Source organism: Miscanthus floridulus, chromosome 3, assembly GCF_019320115.1.
Source record: "Miscanthus floridulus cultivar M001 chromosome 3, ASM1932011v1, whole genome shotgun sequence".
Lineage (NCBI taxonomy): Eukaryota > Viridiplantae > Streptophyta > Magnoliopsida > Poales > Poaceae > Miscanthus > Miscanthus floridulus.
In genome coordinates, this window is record NC_089582.1 from 37,481,019 (window position 1) to 37,501,955 (window position 20,937).

The 20,937-nt window shown below is 44.1% G+C and overlaps 1 protein-coding gene across 1 annotated transcript; it reads left to right on the forward strand.

Moving 5' to 3' along the window:
• Positions 1–4,302: 4,302 nt before the first annotated feature.
• LOC136543539 (probable LRR receptor-like serine/threonine-protein kinase At3g47570) lies at positions 4,303–20,863 on the forward strand. The gene is given in 5 exon segments (XM_066535959.1): positions 4,303–4,366; positions 5,562–5,644; positions 16,670–16,729; positions 16,731–19,518; positions 20,378–20,863. Coding segments are annotated over 5 exon segments (3,363 nt in total). The 3' UTR covers positions 20,746–20,863.
• Positions 20,864–20,937: the final 74 nt, after the last annotated feature.

Below are 20,937 nucleotides of genomic sequence, written 5' to 3' on the forward strand. Positions count from 1 at the left end.
GGCCTCTAAAGTACATTGATATTCTTTTCAACAACTATATACCAAGTGTATTATATTAGATTGGCTGCAATAATTAAAGACGGAAAGCAATCAATGATCGCTGTATCTTCTTGTGGCCTTCTCCAAACAAGCCAGCAAAGCTCCTAGAAGAAAAAAAAAATCAAGGATAGAGTGAATCGACTGAGTTCCTCTTATTTCCCTTTTTATTGCCTATGCAAACATCACGCTAGTCGCTATCACATTTCATAGTTAGAATATTTGTTTGTTTCCACTGCTGCATCATTAATCCGGCGATAACGAAGTGCCCACTGTGTGTCTGTGAAAATACCAAACCGCTGAAACTTACAGAATACAGGTATGAACATTTTCTTGCCTTTTTGTACATGACATCTTTATTTGTTCAAGTATGCTTGCTATAGATATTTGACATTGCTACCGTCAGTTCGCCAAAGTGAAAAATTATGTGCCTGTGTATACTCTTAGTTTATTAATAAAGTGGTTCATTGCTTCACACTGAAATATGCATAGAACAGAAAGGTTTCTGTTAGTGCCTGAATATGATTATTTATATAATGCTAAGGTGCACACATTTTCGTCGTAAAAAAATATTTAATGATATCTTGCCATCAATGTAGCAAGCAGTCTTACAGGTTCCTCTGATGGTTGCCCATTGCATGGTATTTGGTAAGATCTTCTCTCACGATCCTTTCCAATACCAGGGCCATGCATCTCAAATCTAAGAGAATTTTGATCAACTCACCATATGATGAGCACTGTTCCATCGCACCTGCATGTATAAATTCGTGTACAGATGGAGTTCTTATGCCAAGGCGTGCTCATGCAAAAATCATTTCTTCATTGATCTATCCATTACTCTGCAGCTTTGTTCTTAGCTTCTCTTCTGTACAAAAGCACTCCATATTGAGGAAGGGACTCATCCGACAATTTTACCTGGTAGTTAGTGTGCAAGATGGCTGCTTTTATGATAAGCTACTACCTACTAGCAGTGAATTATGTATAAATGCTACTGAAAATAGATCATTTAACAAGATGTGTAGCTAAAGAATACTATTATTGTATCTGGATGTTGGAAAAAGCCTGAAGGAGGTGATGAAAGCATATCTCAAAAAATTCATCAATTGTAGATTTTCTGAAAGCATATTTGAACGTAAGAATACAGGGTAAGAACGATAGAAATAAGAGATATCCGAGGTCTAACATGAACACTGCAATTTTGGGCTTGCAAAGATGGCTTTATTCAGAGCATTTGTAGTAGAATCTACTGTATTTGTTTAAGTCAACCTTGCAAAAACTATAGCATATATAGGTTCATTAGTTAGCTTGTGTCGCACATAAATCTGTGAACCTAGAATCTTGTGTCGCATACATACCGTTTCCGCTCTGTGACGTACTTTTGTTTGCCGAGTGTCGTTTTCAGCTCTCGGCAAAGTCTTTGCCGAGTGCCCAACAGAAAACACTCGGCAAAGACGCTGTTTGCCGGTACTGTAGCTACCGTGTGCTCTTTGCCGAGTGTTTTTCGGGCTTTGCCGAGTGTTCGTGGCACACAGCAAAACTACTGTTTTCGGTTGTGAAGCTGGAAACATTATCATTTTGCAGTGTTGCTGCATATTTTTAGCAAATCACTATATCAACAGGTACAAATTTAGTTACCTGCTGCTCCTAATCCCTCCATCCCAAAAAGAGTATAACTCTAGGTTTAAACTATGTCAAATTTTCTTATTATTAACCAAGTTTATATAAAATTTATGAACATTCATGTGTCCATATAAAATTATATTATATTATATTACCATAATTCATAAATATTACCACTTTTCTTTTCTTCTATTTTTTGTCGGTTTTAATTAACCTACGTGGCGCCACATCAGTCATGAGAGAGATAAAATGAACTACATTGATAGTTCAAGGGTCAAATAGACTTTACCAAAAAGTTATGAAAATATATTTTACCAAACATTATCCAAATATTTTTTCCTAGACAATTATACAATTAAAAATCCTAAAATCTCATTTAATATTGCAAAATTCATATGAAATATGTTTTAGTTCAGAAAAATATGATGATTTACCAGTACAATCGGCAACAAAACCACTAATGTCCTTCCATGACGAACTACCTACTGGCTGTTCTATTACAATCCTTAGCCGATACACAATCACCGAATTCCACAGTAGCCAAATCCCCAAATTGTGCATCATTGCTTCATAAAAAAAAGAAACAACCAACGAGGTCGTGGCAACATAAATGCATGACCAAACTTGTTCAAAATGTTAGGAACTCCATGCAGGCGCGTGGCAACGCCGCGCGTTGCTTTCTAGTTTTTTTTAGGGGAATTTGAATTCCATTACTCGACCATGTCAGCTGAATCGCTTGACACCATAAACATAATACAATCCGGCACTCCGGCCAACACATAGGGAATACCCTCGTTACTCACACTCCCTATAGACGCGAGCTCATGTGCAACTCGATTACATTCACGTGGAACATATTTGACCTGAGTAGAGATAAAATTTTCAGCTAGGAGTTCCTTAAGTTCATGCACCACACCTCCGACCATGGACAGGCTGAAGGCATTGTGGAGGAGCGCTTCCACTACTAGTGCAGCATCAGTTTCCAGGATAATCTCTCCAATGCCCAGCTCCCTAGCTGCTTTCACGCCTTCAATACAAGCCCGAAGCTCCATTTGCATGGCATTGCAGGCATAACGTTGTCTACCTGAGCCAGATTAGATGATCCTGCCGTCTTCATCTCTAATGACATATCCCCAGCAAGGTTTTAAATAGTCGGCTATGTCATTTAGCTTTCTGTGTCCGAAAATAGGCTATAGCCGGCTATAGCGGGCTATAGCGGCAGCTAAGGGCTAACTTGTACATAGAAAAACTTAGCTAAATCCTTCTCAAACAGCTATAGCCGGAGATAGCGGAGGCTATAGCCGGAGATTTAAAACCTTGATCCCCAGCCTCCATTCTTGTCCAGCTCCCTAAAAGCTCCATCAACGTTGATTTTCAATTTTCCCGCTTGGGGGCGCTGCCACTTCCTCATCCTCCTTCGAACTCCACTTTCTTGCTGCATTGGTTTGTGCAGGTTTTCAATTTCCATCGCCTGCTTCCAGCTAAGGCCGGCTATGTGTGCTGCCTGTCTCCTTTTCTCCCCTTCTCTGACTGAATTACGCTCATTCCACCAATTATATAGCAGGAATATCACCTTCAGTCTGATACCGCTTCGTAGTGCCAAGATCATTTTGACAGTTTCCATCGCCGTCCTACATGCTAGCAATCTCTGTCGCACCTCTTCCAGGCCCGCGTTGCACCACAGATCTTTCACATGTTTGCACCTGAGAAACAGGTGCCAGCCATCTTCTCCAACATAATTGCACATAACACAGCGTGGCACAATCTGCATCCGCCTCCTTTCTAGATTTGATCTCAGGGTCAAAGAATTATGTGCGAACCTCCAAATAAAATGTTTCATTTAAATGTCTCTCGGGCTTTCGGCTTGTGGGCTCCTTCATTCCGAGCTCAGCTTGAGGCCTAGGCAATTCCACACAACCGCACTGCCACGTGCTCCTCAGCTCTCTTGCACTTTTGGGCAGCCTGTTACCTCAGCCAACCGCATCCACAAAGTCACCGGCCCACGCTCCCCTTCTGATCTTACTTAGGCCATGGTCCCAGATTGCTGTTGCTGAGTGGATCTGATCTCTATCTTGACCCCTAAACAAACTCCCGGTTACAATTATCCTAGATCCACACCACAATTAGCTGCTCCACATAATGACCTTTACTCCATCCACACCAACAAATGCACCTAGAAATACAAAACCCTAGAAACATACGCGCCGGATCATCTTACCTCCATTCTCTCTCGTTACTCAACCAAATCCAACGGTCATCGCTCAGTGGTTCTCTAGTGTCCCACTCCCGCGTCCCTACCGCCCCGTCTCCCTCCGCCCCCAACACCCCACGCTCCTGCCCCATGGCGACGGTTCGATCCCTCAAGGGAGTCTTTTTTTCTTGAAAAATGAAACATAATCCTCTCCTTCCTCACCCTGTCTTCCAACTACAACCGCATCTCCTCCGATTCCTTCCATCTCTCTCATTCGCATACGAAGCCAGGAAGTAGGCCAGCCGCACGGGGGCAGCAGCCGAGGGCGCGCCAGCCGCGAGCATGGGGCCACGACGAGCGGAGGCCGTCGTCGGCCGCGTGCTCAGGTCCACCGGCTCGGGCTAGCCATGAGCGGAGGCCACGCGAGCTAGGGAAGGACGCATCAAAGAGACACCATGGCGAGGAGAAGGCATTTTGCGCTCGCGTTCCGGATCCATGGGAGGCCTCAGGGGACGCATGGTAGTGGTGGCAATGGATGACCTTGAAGCTCAATGGAGTGAGTGATTGAGAGGGGGATGGATTAGGGCTTGTTCACCATGTCGTGGACGACCTCTAACTGCAGCAGTTTTCCTTGGGGTTGATTGAGGACGGAGATCAACTTGGGGGCTCGTCCATGGCTTGAGGTAGAAGATGAAGCTGTGGGGGTTCCCCTCCAACTCCGGCGAGGTGATGATGTGGAGGAGCTCGACAGCGACGTCCTGCAGCAAGGCTCCGGTGTGGTGGTGGCCTTCCTCCTCCTCTCATCTTCTTCTCCTTTCACCTCTCCTTCTCTTCTCTCCTTTCTCTGTTCTTTGTAAACTGCAATGTGTGTGTGGGAGGGAGAGGGAGAGAGGGCTGGTGTGGGTGTAGTGTGTGAGTGGTATGACAAGTGAGCCCAAGAGAGGTGAGTGATGGACAGCTCACGATTTTGCATGTTACGGGTGTCCATGCGTCCTATCGGACCGTCCGACAGTGCACTGGACCGTCCGGGAGAACACTGCAGCGTCCAAAAAGTTTAGAACTAATATGCGAGTTTTTTTAATGGAATTTTTAAGTGCAGGGTATGCTCATGAGGCTTGTGAAAAAAATGTTGACAGTTATCACTTTTTTTTTATAAAAATGGACAAGTCATGTTCATAAAAAGATACGTTACGTTAATCCATACCTAATACCAAAGAGGCAAAATTTCTATCATCAATTTTTTTCGTCCAGCCTTGTCCACCCATATATGTTTCTGAGTCGGTCTGTCAGTTAGAAGGGATTATGAGCGGAGAAGATAATAGAAAGAAATACAGAGTTCCAGATGTAAAGATATCAGATAAAAAAGAAAAGATGGGAGGGCTATAGTTTTTGAAATAGATCGGTTCCTGATGCAAAATGTCTAAATCCGAGTGGGCTTTTTTTCCGACTTGGCCGAATCCTTGCAGTTAGGCTGGCTTCGTTGTGCGCTGCACCAAGCCCATGCAAGCCTTTTTCCTTTTCTTTCATTTTTCTCTTTTCTAAAAAAAACAGAGATCTTGCAAAATTCACCAAAAATCATAGACAAATCAGAAAAATTCCAAACCAGTTTTGTTAGCTTCATAAAAATATGATCTATCCATAGATGTTATGAATCTTTTTAGATTGTGCTTTGACTATAGGTGTATTAAATCATCCATATGTTGCATGCATATAGGTTCGGTGATGACCGAGATCGTGCCAGAGGCAGACACAGAATACACGGAGGTGGCCGAGGAGTACGAGGAGGATGTCCTCATTGTTGGTGTTCCCAAAGCCTTCACTAACTTTCCGCTATCCGGTTCCTTCCTAAGATAAGTTTCGATGCATAACTCCTACTTTTCAGCACTTATTATGTTTGTTTGCGCATTAAGTTTTGAAAAGAAAGATTTACACCATCTGATGTAGTTTTGATAAGAAATAAAACTTATTTTTATTAAAATATGGATTAGTCAATGGTAAAACTAATTATTTCTTGAACCGGAATCTTGGGCAGATTATTGACTAATGAAATCTAAACAAATGTATTTATGTAATTCCTGACAAGGGCTGCCATGTGAAAAATCAAGAGATCTCCTGTCATAATCATTGGCCTGACACATCGGCAAAAAAGTTACGGAGGTTGATATGATGCGTCAAAAAAACTACAAAGGTTGATATTGAGTCATAGAAACACATGGTTAGTATGAAAAAGCTACAAAGTTATGATATATTTATATCTAAATCATTATGCGCTTTGCAACGGAAGAAAAAATATATTAAGGTGTATTTTAATTTGATATAGGTTTAATAGGATTTTATTTATTGTCAGCATTAACTTATATTATGGATGTGATGGTCATCATGAAAAAAATTTGAAAAAGCAAAAAACATAAGTAGATATCACAACTGGATTCAGGTTCTTCGCCGAGTGCCTGAGGCACTCGGCAAAGGCCAAATTGCACTCGGCAAAGCCTTTGCCGAGTGCGGCACTCGGCAAAGAACACACGACAAAAATTTAATTGGCAAAGCCCTCTTTGCCGAGTGTCTTTTATCGGACACTCGGCAAAGGCTTTGCCAAGTGCCCCGGGGACACTCGGCAAAGAAAAGCGACCGTCACGGCGCCGGTCCCGTTGACGGTCACTTTGCCGAGTGCCAACCCTGCAGTCACTCGGCAAAGATTTTTTTATTTTTTTTTAAAATTTCTTTGCCGAGTGTCAACCCGTGAGGCACTCGGCAAAGATTTTTTTATATTTTTTAAAAAATTTCATTACTGAGTGCCAACCCGGAAGGCACTCGGCAAAGAGCTTTTATTTTTTTAAAAAAATTCTTTGCCGAGTGTCAACCCGGAAGGCACTCGGCAAAGATTTTTTATTTTTTAAAAAAATTTCTTTGCCGAGTGCCAACCCGGAAGGCACTCGGTAAAGAGCTTTAATTTTTTTTGAAAATTTTCTTTGCCGAATGCCAACCCTACAGGCACTCGGCAAAGTGTTTTTATTTTTTTTTAAAAAAAATTCTTTGCCGAGTGCCAGCCATCGGGCACTCAGCAAACGTTTTTCATTTTTTTTTAAATTTCTTTGCCGAGTGTCAACCCGGAAGGCACTCGGCAAAGATTTTTTATTTTTTTAAAAAAATTTCTTTGCCGAGTGCCCTATGGATGGCACTCGACAATGTTTTGAATTTTTTTAAAAAATTTCTTTGCTGAGTGCCCTATGGCCGGCACTCGGCAAAGTTTAAATTTTTTTTTAAAATTTCTTTGCCGAGTGTTATGGTCACAGCACTCGGCAAAGCTGGCAAATCTGTTTTCTGGTCGCCCATTTTTCTAGCTTTGCCGAGTGCTGTGACCATTGCACTCGACAAAGGGGTCCTTTGCCGAGTGGAACACTCGGCAAAGTGACCCAAAACGGCAATTTTTTTTTTACATTCCATCATGACAAATACATTCATACAAACATATATCACATATATATCTCATCCATCACATATATATATCTCATCCATCACATATATATCTCATCCATCCACACATCCATCCGCCCATATCACATCCATCACAATATATAATAATAAGTGCTCAAGTCCATCCAAATAAGTCCACAAGTCCATCAAAGTCCACAAGTGCATCACAAGTATATCACAAGTCCATCACCAAGTGAACAACAAATGTAAAAAATACAACATGCACTCATCTCGGCCACTGTGACTGTGGTGAAGGCCCAGATGCATCATTCGGAGGTGCATGAGGTGGATTATTCGAACCACCGTCAAATGGAGACTACACAAAGGAGAAAAGATTACATGTGAGACAAGATTATTTTGATAGCTAATCTAGGACGATAGAGGCCGTACAAGCAAAGCACAAGCGAAAGTAAAAAACTTTGATACTCACAGGAGTAGCTGCAGCTGCAGGACGCGGAGGCGGAGGTGGAACCAATAGCCCAGGTGGCAGAGACAAGCCCATACGTTGCTCAAGCCCTTATAGAAAATCCGTAATGTCCATCAGCCTCTGCGCCTGGGCCTGCTGCTCGGCCCGCTCGGCCTCTAGCTAGGCCCCTAGCTCCTGACGTTCCTTCATTTCTTGTTCCAGCCGGGCCTGCAATATTTCACTCCAATGTTTCAGTAATGCAAAGCTAATTAAGGTGTGTAAAGATCAATGTATGACGAGTAAAACAAGAATAACCTCGAGTGCGTCGACCCGGTGCTGTGCAGCAGTCGGCCGTGTGCGAATAGCCGGGCTCTCGCTCGTGCTCCGTGCTCGGATCTAGGAGAGAGAGGGAGTAGAGGCCGTGTCGATGACACCGTCACCAAGCCAGAACCACCCATGCTTCTTGCCTTGCCCCGCCCTCATGATGGCCTCTCCATCGAAGTCCTAGGTGCTTGGATCGTGGTCTAACCCATGGAGCGACCTCGCCACCTCAGTGTACTCACTGATGCGGGAGTGGACGCTCGGGTTCGTGTATGCCTCGGGCGGGTCCTCCAGGTTGAAGGAGACGTCAGATGTCGCCTTGCCCTTGTGGGCCATACACCATGCCTAGAAGTCCGAGCAAGCCTGGCCACTATGTGACGCCGACTGCGAGAAAGACAGCATGATGATTAGAAATCAGGCAAAACTGAGCGTGACAATAGATAAATCAATTCGCGTACCCATGCTTGTTTGTATCCGGCGAGGTTGCGGCTGCCTTGATGGTGTGCTGGACCTTGCATCAGCAAACGACGGTCCTAGGCATCCCTGTGCATCTTGAGGTACTCCTCCGTGAACCACCTCTCCACCATCATCGCCCAGCACTCGAGATACGCTTGGCACCACCAGGGAATCATCTACACGTCATCAAGTATTGGACATATAAGAAGATCAAATTAAACCAACTTAATCTCAAAACGAATCAATATTGATGTTCTTCATTTACCTCAAGGTACTGCTCCTGGGTCAGCTGCATCTCTCTTGAATCTTTCTTGGTTTTCCTCTCTCCAAGCTTCGACTCGTAGTAGGTTACGATGGCCTGGATGTGCACCTCGTGATGCATGTCGGTGACGAGTTTTTTACAGGCTTTGGTAGTCGCCTGCTCCGCCCTAGACGCAAATCCCTCCTCGCATCCGTAATAAGTCTGCATACAAAAGCGATGTATCCCTCAAATCCATCCGTCTCGTTACACCGGGATGAAACCAGTGGCATTTGAATATGATAGGAGTAAGAGGTTTGGAACCATAAAATGATAGTTCGTAGATTTCTTCAATTCTTCCATAATAGTCGAGTCCATCAGTGCCGGGCGTAATAACTCCGCTATTTGTGGTTTGTCGATTGGGCTGACTCTGCTCGTAGCTTGCTGTGTGAAAATGATATCCATTCACGTCATAACCGGTACATGACTTGACCCTAATGGCACAGCCGTTTGCAACCTGTCTCAACTCATCACTTATAGGCGCATCAGTTTGGGCTTTCTGTTTGAACCAACAAATGAAATCGGGGCTCCCTGGTCCCGCACCTCATAAAAGAAGGGTATCATTTTCTTGCAGGGTAGGTTGCCTTGATCCATGCTAGGATTGACGAAGAAATTCCCTATACCAACGAGAAACAAGGGGGTTGGACAAAGAAACAAGGACATACGGCGAAATGAAACAAGTTCGTTCAGAACTTACCCAATGAACGGTTGCACCTCGACAAGGTTGGTCAACACATATAGCATGATACTGCGCCACTCTTCATTTTTCAATTGCTTAGTGGTCGATGCACTTGCGCTTTTGAGTTGCCCTTGGAAAAGGCTGAGGTTCGATTCATTTTTGTTAGCATTGTAACGAGGGGGTGGATTATAAACGTTAGGAAGTTTCTCAGTGTAGTATTTCTCTGTGAAGTTCGACACCTCCTCTAGAATGTATGCCTATACAATGGAAGCCTCAATTCTGGCTTTATTTCTACACTTTTTACGAAGAGTCTTTAGACATCTCTCAATTGGATAGCTAACGGTTCTGCACGGCCCCCCATCCATGCCTCATACGGGAGGTGCACAATCAAATGCTACATCGACAAGAAGTAGGCGGGTGGAAAGATTTTCTCCAACTTACAGAGCAACACGGGTGCCGCTTTTTCCAAGTCATCAATGACAGTCTGAAAGAGCTCCTTAGCACAAAGGTGGCAGAATAAGTAGCTCAACTTTGCCAGCACTTGTCAGACATGCTCCGGGACATAGCCTCGAACCATCGCCGGAAGAAGCCACTCAATCCATATGTGGTAGTCATGACTCTTCATCCCGTTGACTCGTAGTGTGCCTAAGTTAACTCCCCTCTTTAGATTCACTGCATACCCATCAGGGAACATTAGCTTCTTGATCCATTCAAGTACTTCCCTCCTTTGGTTCTTTTTCAAGACGAAATCAGCCTTAGGCCTTCTCCAGGTCTTGTCACGACTAGGAGGTTGCATCTCTTGATTTGGTCTATCGCACAACGTTGCCAGGTCTACTCTAGCCTTTGGGTTGTCCTTAGACTTTTCAGTGTCCATGAGTGTTGCCCAAAGTGCCTCGGCGACATTCTTTTCAGTGTACATTACATCAATGTTATGTGGTAGAAGAATGTCATCGAAATAGGGGAGCCTCGTTATGCCCGAGATATGAGTCCACATATGCTACTCACCATATCCCACAAACCACCTTCTTCATTGGGCACGAGAGCACCTATCAGAGAATGAACCTCGGCACCAGTCATCATCCACGGTGCAGGGTTTGTCACTTTGACACCTTTCGTAAAGTTCTTGATGTCTTGTCTAAATAGATGGTCAAGAGGTAGGAATTGACGATGTCTGTCGAACGACGAATACTTGCCACCCTTCTGCAACCAAATAAACCTCACACCTTCCTTGCATATTGGGCATGGGAACTTCTCGTGAACACACCAGGCGCAGAATATCCCATACGCCAGGAAGTCATGTAGGGAGTAGTGGTACCAAACGTGCATTTAGAAGGTTGTCTTTATAGCTCGATCGTATGTCCATACCCCTTCATCCCAAGCATGGACCAATTCATCAAACACGGGCTCCATGAACACACCCATATTACTCCCTAGGTGTCCAGGAATTATCAACAACAAGAATATGTTATGTCATTGAAAGGAGACACCGAGGGGGAGATTAAGGGGGATAACAAAGATGGGCCAACATGTGTATGGGGCAGCCATCATTCCATAAGGATTGAACCCATCTGTTGCCAACGCGACACGTACATTACGAGCCTCATCTGCTTTGTCATGATGTTTGTCATTAAAGCGGATCCAAGCTTCACCATCAGATGGATGTACCATCTTGTCAGGATTGTACCGTTTGCCATTTTATGCCATGTCATCTATTTCACGGATTCCTCGGTCATGTATAGCCGTTGGATCCTCGGTAGGAATAGAAGGTACCGTAGGATTTTCATGGGGATCATAAGTTGCCTCTTCTGGCCATCATCAGAGTCTACCTTCAGGTACCTAGAGAATTTACACTTTGGACAGAACTTTGCATACTCGTGTTCTTTCCTAAATAGGACGCACCATTTCAGACAAGCATGTATCTGCTCATACGGCATCTTAAGTGCTCGAAGGAGTTTCTGTGACTCGTGCATGCTCTTTGGCAGAATGTGGCCCTCCGGAAGCAGGGTGCCAATCACGGCCAACATCTTATCGAATCCAGGTCGACTCAAGTTTAACTCGGACTTCAACCCCATTAAGCGTCTAATGGCATCCAGTTGAGACACCATTGACCGATTGTGAAGGGGTTTCTGTGCCGAGTCCATCATGTCGTAGAACACCTGTGCGGCTGCCTCCATCTCCTCCTTCTCACGTCCCTCATCGAACTGTCCTTGGTGAAAGTAATCTAACATGTCTGCTACCTCGGCATCAGCATCAAAAGCCTCCACCCGTGGTCTCACCACCTCCTCTCTCATACGATGGGCTTCACCATGGTGGACCCACCGAGTGTAGTCCGGCATAAATCCATTCTTCATAAGATGTTTACCCATTTCCACCTTGTTTACCCTTCTCCTATTTCCACATTTGCTGTAGGGACACAAAACTAGACAATGTCCTTTAGCAGCGTTGCCAAATGCACTGTTCAAGAAAGCATCGGTCTTGTTCATCCATTTCGTGGTGTGATCACTCTGACTTCTCTAGCCCATGTACATCCACTAACGGTCATCCATCCTCTAACATATGTATCAGTGAGTAATGTAACCATCAATTGCATCTACATGGTGTTCCTACTGTCTAATAGGTGATGATAGGTCCTAATCCCACCCGCAGATGCGTAGATGAAGTTAGTTTCCATGCTCTACTCCTATCCAAGACAGAATTTCGGCAGCACCTCCCTGTTGTTCTCTAGATACACGTCCTACCAAAGAAGAGTGCGTATCCAGAGAACAATAGGGAGGTGATGCCGAAACTCTGTCTCGGACCAGAGCAAAACATGGGAACTAACCCATCTACGCATCCGTGGGCTGTCCAAAAAGTGTGGACAATCCGAAATAGATACAGTCATAGATATGTAAAGATCTGCATATCTCCAACCGTATCTCTTTCAAACGGGAGACGCCTAACTGAGTTACGTGATCTATGACCATGATACGAAAAGAGGGGTTATACCTAGGGTGGCGGCGGAGTCAGGCTAGCAGGGCCGTGGCGAGTCGATGCAGTGGCGAGACGACGTAGTGCAGGCAGACCGGCACGGTGGCGAGAACTCCGACTCAACTTCGATGGGCTCTTCTCTACAAAATGGAACAAAATACTATCATTTACAAAAAAATTTGGCAGAACCTCCCCTACACGGTGAGGTTTCCAAAACCTGCAAAAAACAACAGCACGATGGCCGACAAGCACATATGGCTCAAGAGAAGCCATGTAGTTTGGATATCAATCCATGCAGAAGAATATATCCAAGTAATACCACTACTTGTACTACTACTTCCACTATTGCTACTACTACTACCATTGGTTCTACTACTACTACCACTATTGCTACAACTACTACCATTAGTTGTACTGCTACTACTACCACTACTTCTACTACTACTACCACTAATTCTACTACTAATACTACCACTAGTTGTACTACTACTACCACGAGTACAACTAATACTACTACAACTACCACTACCTCGACAATAATAAGTGAGAAGGCATACCTGACGGGCACCGGGGTAGAGGTGGGCGGCATCGGGATTGGGTAGAGTCGGGGTCGCCGGAGTCGGGGACGGGGTCAGGCACGGACGACGTTGGGGCGGGCGGTCCATGGGGAGCGGCCGGGGCACAGGGCCGGCCGGGGTCAGGGTGGCGTGGCCGGGGGAATGGCCGGCCGGGGTAGGGAAGAGGCAAGGCGCGGTCGGCGGGGGGGCGGGGCTGCGAGGGAAGGGGGGCGGAAGGGAAGGGCGTGGCGGGGGAAGGGTTGGCGGGGGAAAGGACGGCGGAAGGGGGCACGAGCGGGCATGCGAGCGTGCGGCGAGGGAAGGGGGGGGGGGTAGGGCCCGCCGGGGGGGCGGGCCGGCAGGGGCACGCACGCGGGCGGACGGGAGCATGTGGGCAGAGCGTCGGGCGGCGGAGCGGGGCGCCGGGGGCGAAACGGCGGGCTGGCGGGGCGCGCGGCCGGGTGGCTGCGCGGGCGAGCGGGCCGGTGTTGGGCGCGGCGCACGGCGTGGAGGCAGGGGCGGGCAGGCGTGGGCGCGGGGCTGGCTGGCTCTGACTGCCCGGCCGGCCCCAAAATGCTTAATCCTCGCAGCTTTGCCGAGTGCCGGATCAGGGAGGCACTCGGCAAAGATTTGATTTTTTTTTAAAAAAATTCTTTGCCGAGTGCGCCAGATCTAGCACTCGGGAAAGATTTAATTTTTTTAAAAAAAATTCTTTGCCGAGTGTTTTAGATCTGGCGCTCGGCAAAATTTTTTTTTAAAAAAAATACTTTGCCGAGTGCCCCTGGCGTGGCACTTGGCAAAGATTTAATTTTTTTTATAATTTCTTTGCCGAGTGCTCCTGTGCATGCACTCGGCAAAGAGGAATTTTTTTTTAAAAAAAATTTAAAACACTCTTTGTCGAGTGCCTTTTGCCTGACACTCGGCAAAGACACCCTTTGCCGAGTGCCATGCCCCGGCACTCGATAAAGTTTTTTTTATTTTTTTGTTTTTGGCCTCCAATTTTTTTGTGTAACCCTTTTAAAGCTTCAGGAACTCCTAGTTATAATTTGGGGATTTTTTGTGGCTTTTTGATATATTTAGTTACTTTATTTCGTTTACTTGAATTTTTTCGAAAAATAGAAATTTGAACTGCACGTGGTACGAATAATGGAGTTTAATGATTCAAAAATTGATAGTCATGTTAGTGAGTGTTGTGAGAGGCCGTATCTAGGAACGGACCCGAAATTTCGGACATCTTGTTCACGAAACATGTCCGCGAAATTGCGTGTGAAGTGTTTTTAAATTCTATAAAAAGCAAACGAAGTCCGAAAATCATGAAACTTATTGAGATGTCGTGATATCATATGTGGAGGCTATGATAAAAATTTCAAAAGATTTCATGCACGTTGTCACGTACGATGCTTACAAACCAGGACATCTCACATGTGATATCAGATCTCACATGTGATATCAGATCTCACATGTACAGATGTCCTGGTTTGTAAGCATCGTACATGACAACGTGCATGAAATCTTCTGAAATTTTTATCATAGCCTTCACATATGATATCACGACATCTTAATAAGTTTCATGATTTTCGGACTTCGTTTGCTTTTTATAGAATTTAAAAACACTTCACACGCAATTTCGCGGACATGTTTCGTGAACAAGATGTCCGAAATTTCGGGTCTGTTCCTGGATACGGCCTCTCACAAACACTCACTAACATGACTATCAATTTTCAAATCATTAAACTCCATTATTCGTACCACGTGCAGTTCAAATTTCTATTTTTCGGAAAAATTCAAGTAAACGAAATAAAGTAACTAAATATATCAAAAAGTCACAAAAAATCCCCAAATTGTAACTAGGAGTTCCTGAAGCTTTAAAAGGGTTACACAGAAAAATTGGAGGCCAAAAACAAAAAAATAAAAAAAACTTTGCCGAGTGCCGGGGCATGGCACTCGGCAAAGAGTGTTTTAAATTTTTTTAAAAAAATTTCCTCTTTGCCGAGTGCATCCACAGGAGCACTCGGCAAAGAAATTATAAAAAAAATTTAAATCTTTGCTGAGTGCTGTGCCAGGGGCAAAAAAAATTCTTTGCCGAGCGCCAGATCTGAGACACTTGGCAAAGAATTTAAAAAAAATTAAATCTTTGCCGAGTGCCAGATCTGGGGCACTCGGCAAAGAATTTTTTTTAAAAAAAATCAAATCTTTGTCGAGTGCCTAACAGCAGACGCTCGGCAAAGAAGGCCGTAACCGAACGCCGTTTCACGGGCAGCCTATGCCGAGTGTAGAGATTTTGCCGAGAGTCTGACACTCGGCAAAGAAGTCCTTTGCCGAGTGCTCGTGTTTGCCGAGTGCCCGATTTTTGACACTCAGCAAAGAATTTTGCACTCGGCAAATTCTCTGTTTCCAGTAGTGTATGTACCATTCACGTTATCGTTTTGCATGAATGTTTAGTAGTTTTTTTTTTCTCCCGTTGCAACGTACGGGCATATTTGCTAGTTACTTAAAAAAGATTGGACCTACCAAGTATCATAAAAAATGTTACATGCATATAAAATTTATAATGCAACTCTTTTATTACACACCCAAAATAAATAGGTCTATTGGCCCTGTTCGGCTTACCCCATATTCGGTTTGTTCGCTTATTTTTTCACCTGGAACAATATTTTTCTCTCACAACAATTCAGCCAGAACAGTGTTTTCCAGCCAGTTTCAACCGGTTACCAGAAAAATGTATATTAAATATGAAAGGATAAATACAAACATCTTTGTATTAGTTCTAAATACAACTGTCACGTCATATAAAACACGTCTCTACATGTGTGCAATGTGTCCAACTATTGCATGCGTGTGTACCATTATTGTACACGTTATATAAAAGATTAGATCTCATCATGTTGCATCATGTATATTAGATCTAGTAGGAATACATTCTTCTATATTTCTCCTATTGCTTCCTAGGAGGTAATATGTAATAATTGACATCCACATCAATGGTCCACAGTTATTTGATAGTACCATAGCAAAGCTCCCTTTTTAACCAGAATTGCGAGCTATAGTATATGGTTGTAAAGATGCATTTTGAAAAATTCTTCGATTGGGCTCCTTTCAAATGTTCTATCAAAATCCCATAATGCCGCATTAATCTCTCTTCTCCTTTCTAGATTGTACCCCTTGCTTTCCGCCACACTTTGTAGAGATTTGGAAGATGCCTAAGATCAAAGCAAGGCAGGATAATAGTTGAATCCACTTCAGTGAAGGGGTAATCTTTGCAAAGATGCTTGGGTGTTCTGGTCTTCTGGATCGGTCATGAATAAATGACATATAAGATTGTTTGGCCATCCCCTCTTTTGTAGATTGTTTGCTGTCAAGATTTTTCTGCATTAGCATCCAGGTGAAGAACTTGCAACGTGGTTCTGCTCAGTCTTCCAGATGGTCTAAAAGAAGCATAAAACAAGTTGACGTCAGTCAACGGTCAAATCCTGCTTTCTGAAAACCATGCGCTCATGATTAGGCAGGCAGCTAACAGAATGATTAGGCAGAGCGCACTAGCACTACGGTGGAGGAACTTTCCATTTCATAATAAAAAGCTCATGGAACCTGAGCTGAGACAATCCATCTGGCCATCTGCGCATTTCAGCGATTATCTCTCTCTCGCTTTCTCTCTCCCTCTCAGCCAATTCAAAGAAACCAAGCTCTACACCGCCACGCAATAAACCCAAGGCCATCACCGGCCGGTCATGCAGCTCCTACTCTTAATGACAACCAGGCGTCTACTGCAGCTGCTCCTGCTGATCTCCGCCGTGGCGACAACCAGTGCAGCTGAAGCCTTGTATCCGCCAGGCCATGACCCATGGCCTGACGACGAGAGAGCTCTTGTGGCTTTCAAGGCCAAGATCTCTGGCCACTCCGGCGTGCTGGACTCGTGGAACCAGAGCACCAGCTACTGCAGCTGGGTGGGCGTCACCTGCGGCAGGAAGCACCGGTGGAGGGTGGTAGCCCTGAACCTCACTTCCCAGGGGCTCGCCGGCACCATCTCCCCTGCTATCGGTAACCTCACTTTCCTGCGCTGGCTGAACCTGAGCTCCAATGGCCTGCAGGGAGAGATCCCTCCCAGCATCGGCTCCCTCTGGCGCCTCCGACACATTGACCTGGGCCTCAACATGCTCACCGGCGTCATTCCGAGCAACATTAGCCGTTGTATCAGCCTCCGTGAGATGCACATCTACAGCAACAAGGGAGTGCAGGGAATCATCCCAGCCGAGATTGGCAACATGCCATCGCTCTCAGTTCTAGTGCTGAAAAACAACAGCATCACCGGAACCATCCCGTCCTCTCTTGGGAACCTTTCCCGGTTGGCACTCCTGTCCTTGTCAAGGAACTTCCTGGAGGGATCAATCCCTGCAGGCATCGGCAACAATCCGTATCTCGGAGTGCTTGACCTCTCCCTTAATAATCTCTCCGGTTTCCTCCCTCCTTCCTTGTTCAACCTGTCATCTATTTCTCTCTTTTATGCGGCTGTCAACCAGCTCCGTGGCCATCTACCATCTGACCTGGGGAATAGCCTTCCCAGTATCCAACAGCTTGGGATTGGAGAAAACCGATTTACTGGAGCTCTTCCGCTATCACTAACCAACCTCTCCAGGCTCCAGCTTCTTGACTTAGGAATTAATAATTTTACTGGAGTTGTTCCTGCTGAATTGGGCAGATTGCAACAACTTAAAGTGTTTGCTCTGTATGAAAACATGCTAGAGGCAAACAACGAGGAAGAGTGGGAATTTATTGGTTCTTTGGCAAATTGTAGCAGATTACAACAACTGATATTTGGATGGAATAGGTTTGCAGGAAAACTGCCAGGTCCGTTGGTTAATCTGTCTACAAATCTCCATCGGCTGACGATGGAACACAACAGCATATCCGGTGTCATCCCATTAGATATTGGAAATTTGGCAGGTCTTGAGATGCTTGATTTTACCAACAACTTGCTCACTGGGGTCATTCCTGAAAGCCTCGGAAAGCTTACACGATTGCAGCAGCTAGGCCTCACTTCAAACTACCTCTCAGGACATCTACCATCCTCCATCGGAAACCTTTCTAGTCTACTTCAACTTTATGCACGCGACAATAGCTTGGAGGGGCCAATTCCACCGAGCATTGGAAACTTGAGCAAACTTTTGGCCCTAAGTCTGTACAATAACAACCTTACTGGCTTGCTTCCTAACGAAATTATGGAGCTGCCATCGATCTCGAGGTTTCTCGATCTCTCCAACAACATGCTGGAGGGACCACTTCCATTAGGAGTCGGTAGTTTGGTAAATCTCGAAGTCCTCGTCCTTTCGGGAAACAAATTTTCTGGTGAGATACCTGATACTATTGGCAACTGCAGGGTCATGGAAAACCTCTTACTGGATGGCAATTCATTCCAAGGAAGCATACCTGCTACGTTCAAGAACATGGCAGGCTTGACCATACTTAATTTGGTGGACAACAAACTGAAGGGAAGCATCCCTAGCGATTTGGCTACCCTTACCAACCTGCAGGAGTTGTATCTTGGCCACAATAATTTATCTGGAACAATCCCAGAGCTTTTAGGTAATTCAACATCGTTGCTTCATCTAGATCTGTCCTACAACAATTTGCAGGGTGAAGTACCAAAAGGAGGAGTTTTCAAAAATCTGACTGGACTATCAATTGTTGGTAACAATGCGTTATGCGGGGGGATACCACAGCTCCATCTGCCAAAATGCCCAAGCTCTTGTGCAAGAAAGAATAGGAAAGGCATACCGAAGTTTCTCATAATAACAATCCCAATAATAGGAAGTCTCATCTTACTTTTTCTGCTTTGGGCTGGATATCACCACAGAAAGTCTAAGACAGTACCGAAGAAAGATTTGGCACCACAATTTGCAGAGATAGAGCTTCCAATAGTTCCATACAACGATATAATGAAGGGAACAAATGGATTTTCAGAAGCAAATGTGCTTGGAAAGGGAAGATATGGTACAGTATACAAGGGCACGCTAGAAAATCAAGCCATTGTCGTCGCTGTTAAGGTGTTTCATCTCCAACAATCAGGATCCTACAAAAGCTTTCAGGCTGAATGTGAGGCACTAAGAAGAGTGAGGCACAGATGCCTTCTAAAGATCATTACATGTTGTTCTAGCATCAACCACCAGGGTCAAGACTTCAGAGCACTAGTCTTTGAGTTCATGGCTAATGGCAGCTTAGATCGATGGATCCACCCAAATTTGGATGGCCAAAATGGACACAGAGCACTCAGCTTGTCACAGAGGTTGGATATCGCTGTGGACATTGTGGATGCTTTGGACTATCTTCACAACGGTTGTCAACCATCGATCATCCATTGCGATCTCAAGCCAAGTAACATTCTTCTCAATCAGGACATGAGAGCTCGTGTCGGAGATTTTGGCATTGCTAGAGTTCTAGATGAAGCAACAAGTAAACATCATGTGAATTCCAGTTGCACCATAGGAATAAGAGGTTCCATTGGATATATTGCTCCAGGTAACTCAAATTATTTTATTTCATGCTTCAAATTATAGCATCTATCCATATTAGCTAATCAATATGTGCTGCCGCGTGGGTTAGTAATTGTTAAAAAAATAAGTCAGAAATTCATGAATAATTGGGTTAGAGCTCAACAAAATTTACTATCTTTGCTATTTCCCATTTGCTCATATGTTTGAATTTAGTTTGAATCTTAGCTTCTGCTATGCGTTGGACATGGAAACTGGTATATTGAATGCTTCCCTCAAACATGTCCCTCGTCTACATAGTGACACACATCATGCATTTATACCATAAGTGGATAACTTGGAAAATGTATACGGTTACTTTTTAGATAGTTTTTTTAAAAAAACAACAGAAGCATGCTACTAGATTCAGACTCGGGATTACTTTAAAATGTTAATATAACAGTACAAGTGGGTAATTCAAAAGCAAATTTTAATGGTCACTCTTTGTTATTTTTCATGATGTCATTATGGATAATTTAGATGAAGACGAGGGGTTATTTTAAGTTAGTTTTCGCAATGTCATATGTTGGTAATTTAAATATACAAGACAGAAAGGCCATTTAAGATTTTTTAGAACGGCAGAGGTGTGTGTTTTTAGAAAGCACAACATATCAAATGCATATTATCGCCATTGATAACTATAGTATACTAAATTGATGGCCGATGCCTTGTATTTTTGTGAGAAAATATAATCTTGGATTTAATTTTAGTTATGTCTAGGCTTGTGAGCACTAGTGTGGATGCTCCAATAGGATTATCCAATTACTAGTAGTAAGATGCACATCAAGTAGTCTTTGAGTTTTACACATAGATATACTTATGTATCCTCATATTTTATTCCACTGCAGAATATGGAGAAGGGCTTGCGGTGTCAACATGTGGAGATGTATTTAGTTTTGGCATCACTTTGATCGAGATGTTCACAGGGAAGAACCCGACAGATGATATGTTTAGAGATGGGATAAGCTTGCATTATTATGCGAAGGCTGCTCTTCCTGACAATATCATGGAGATAGCAGATTCCAACATTTGGCTACATGATGGAGTAAACAATAGCAATGATATAGCGCATATAACAAGAACCTGGGAATGCTTATCGGCTGTCATTAAGCTTGGTGTCATTTGTTCAAAGCAATTGCCCACAGGGCGATTGTCAATGAACGATGCTGCAGCCGAGATGCATGCTATCAGAGATAAATATATTTTTACTCAATAATTAAGTGGTGTTCATATTAATCACCACTAGCTTATTCTATCATGTTTCTCTAAATGTACTGTTGAAGTGTGTAATGTATCAATTTGCTTCTCTTTTTCCTGTTGTAACATCTCCTTTTATTAATATATCTATCTATGAAGCAAACCCTTCTGTTATGTAAAAAAAAATACATATTTGTTTATTTTGGGGGTG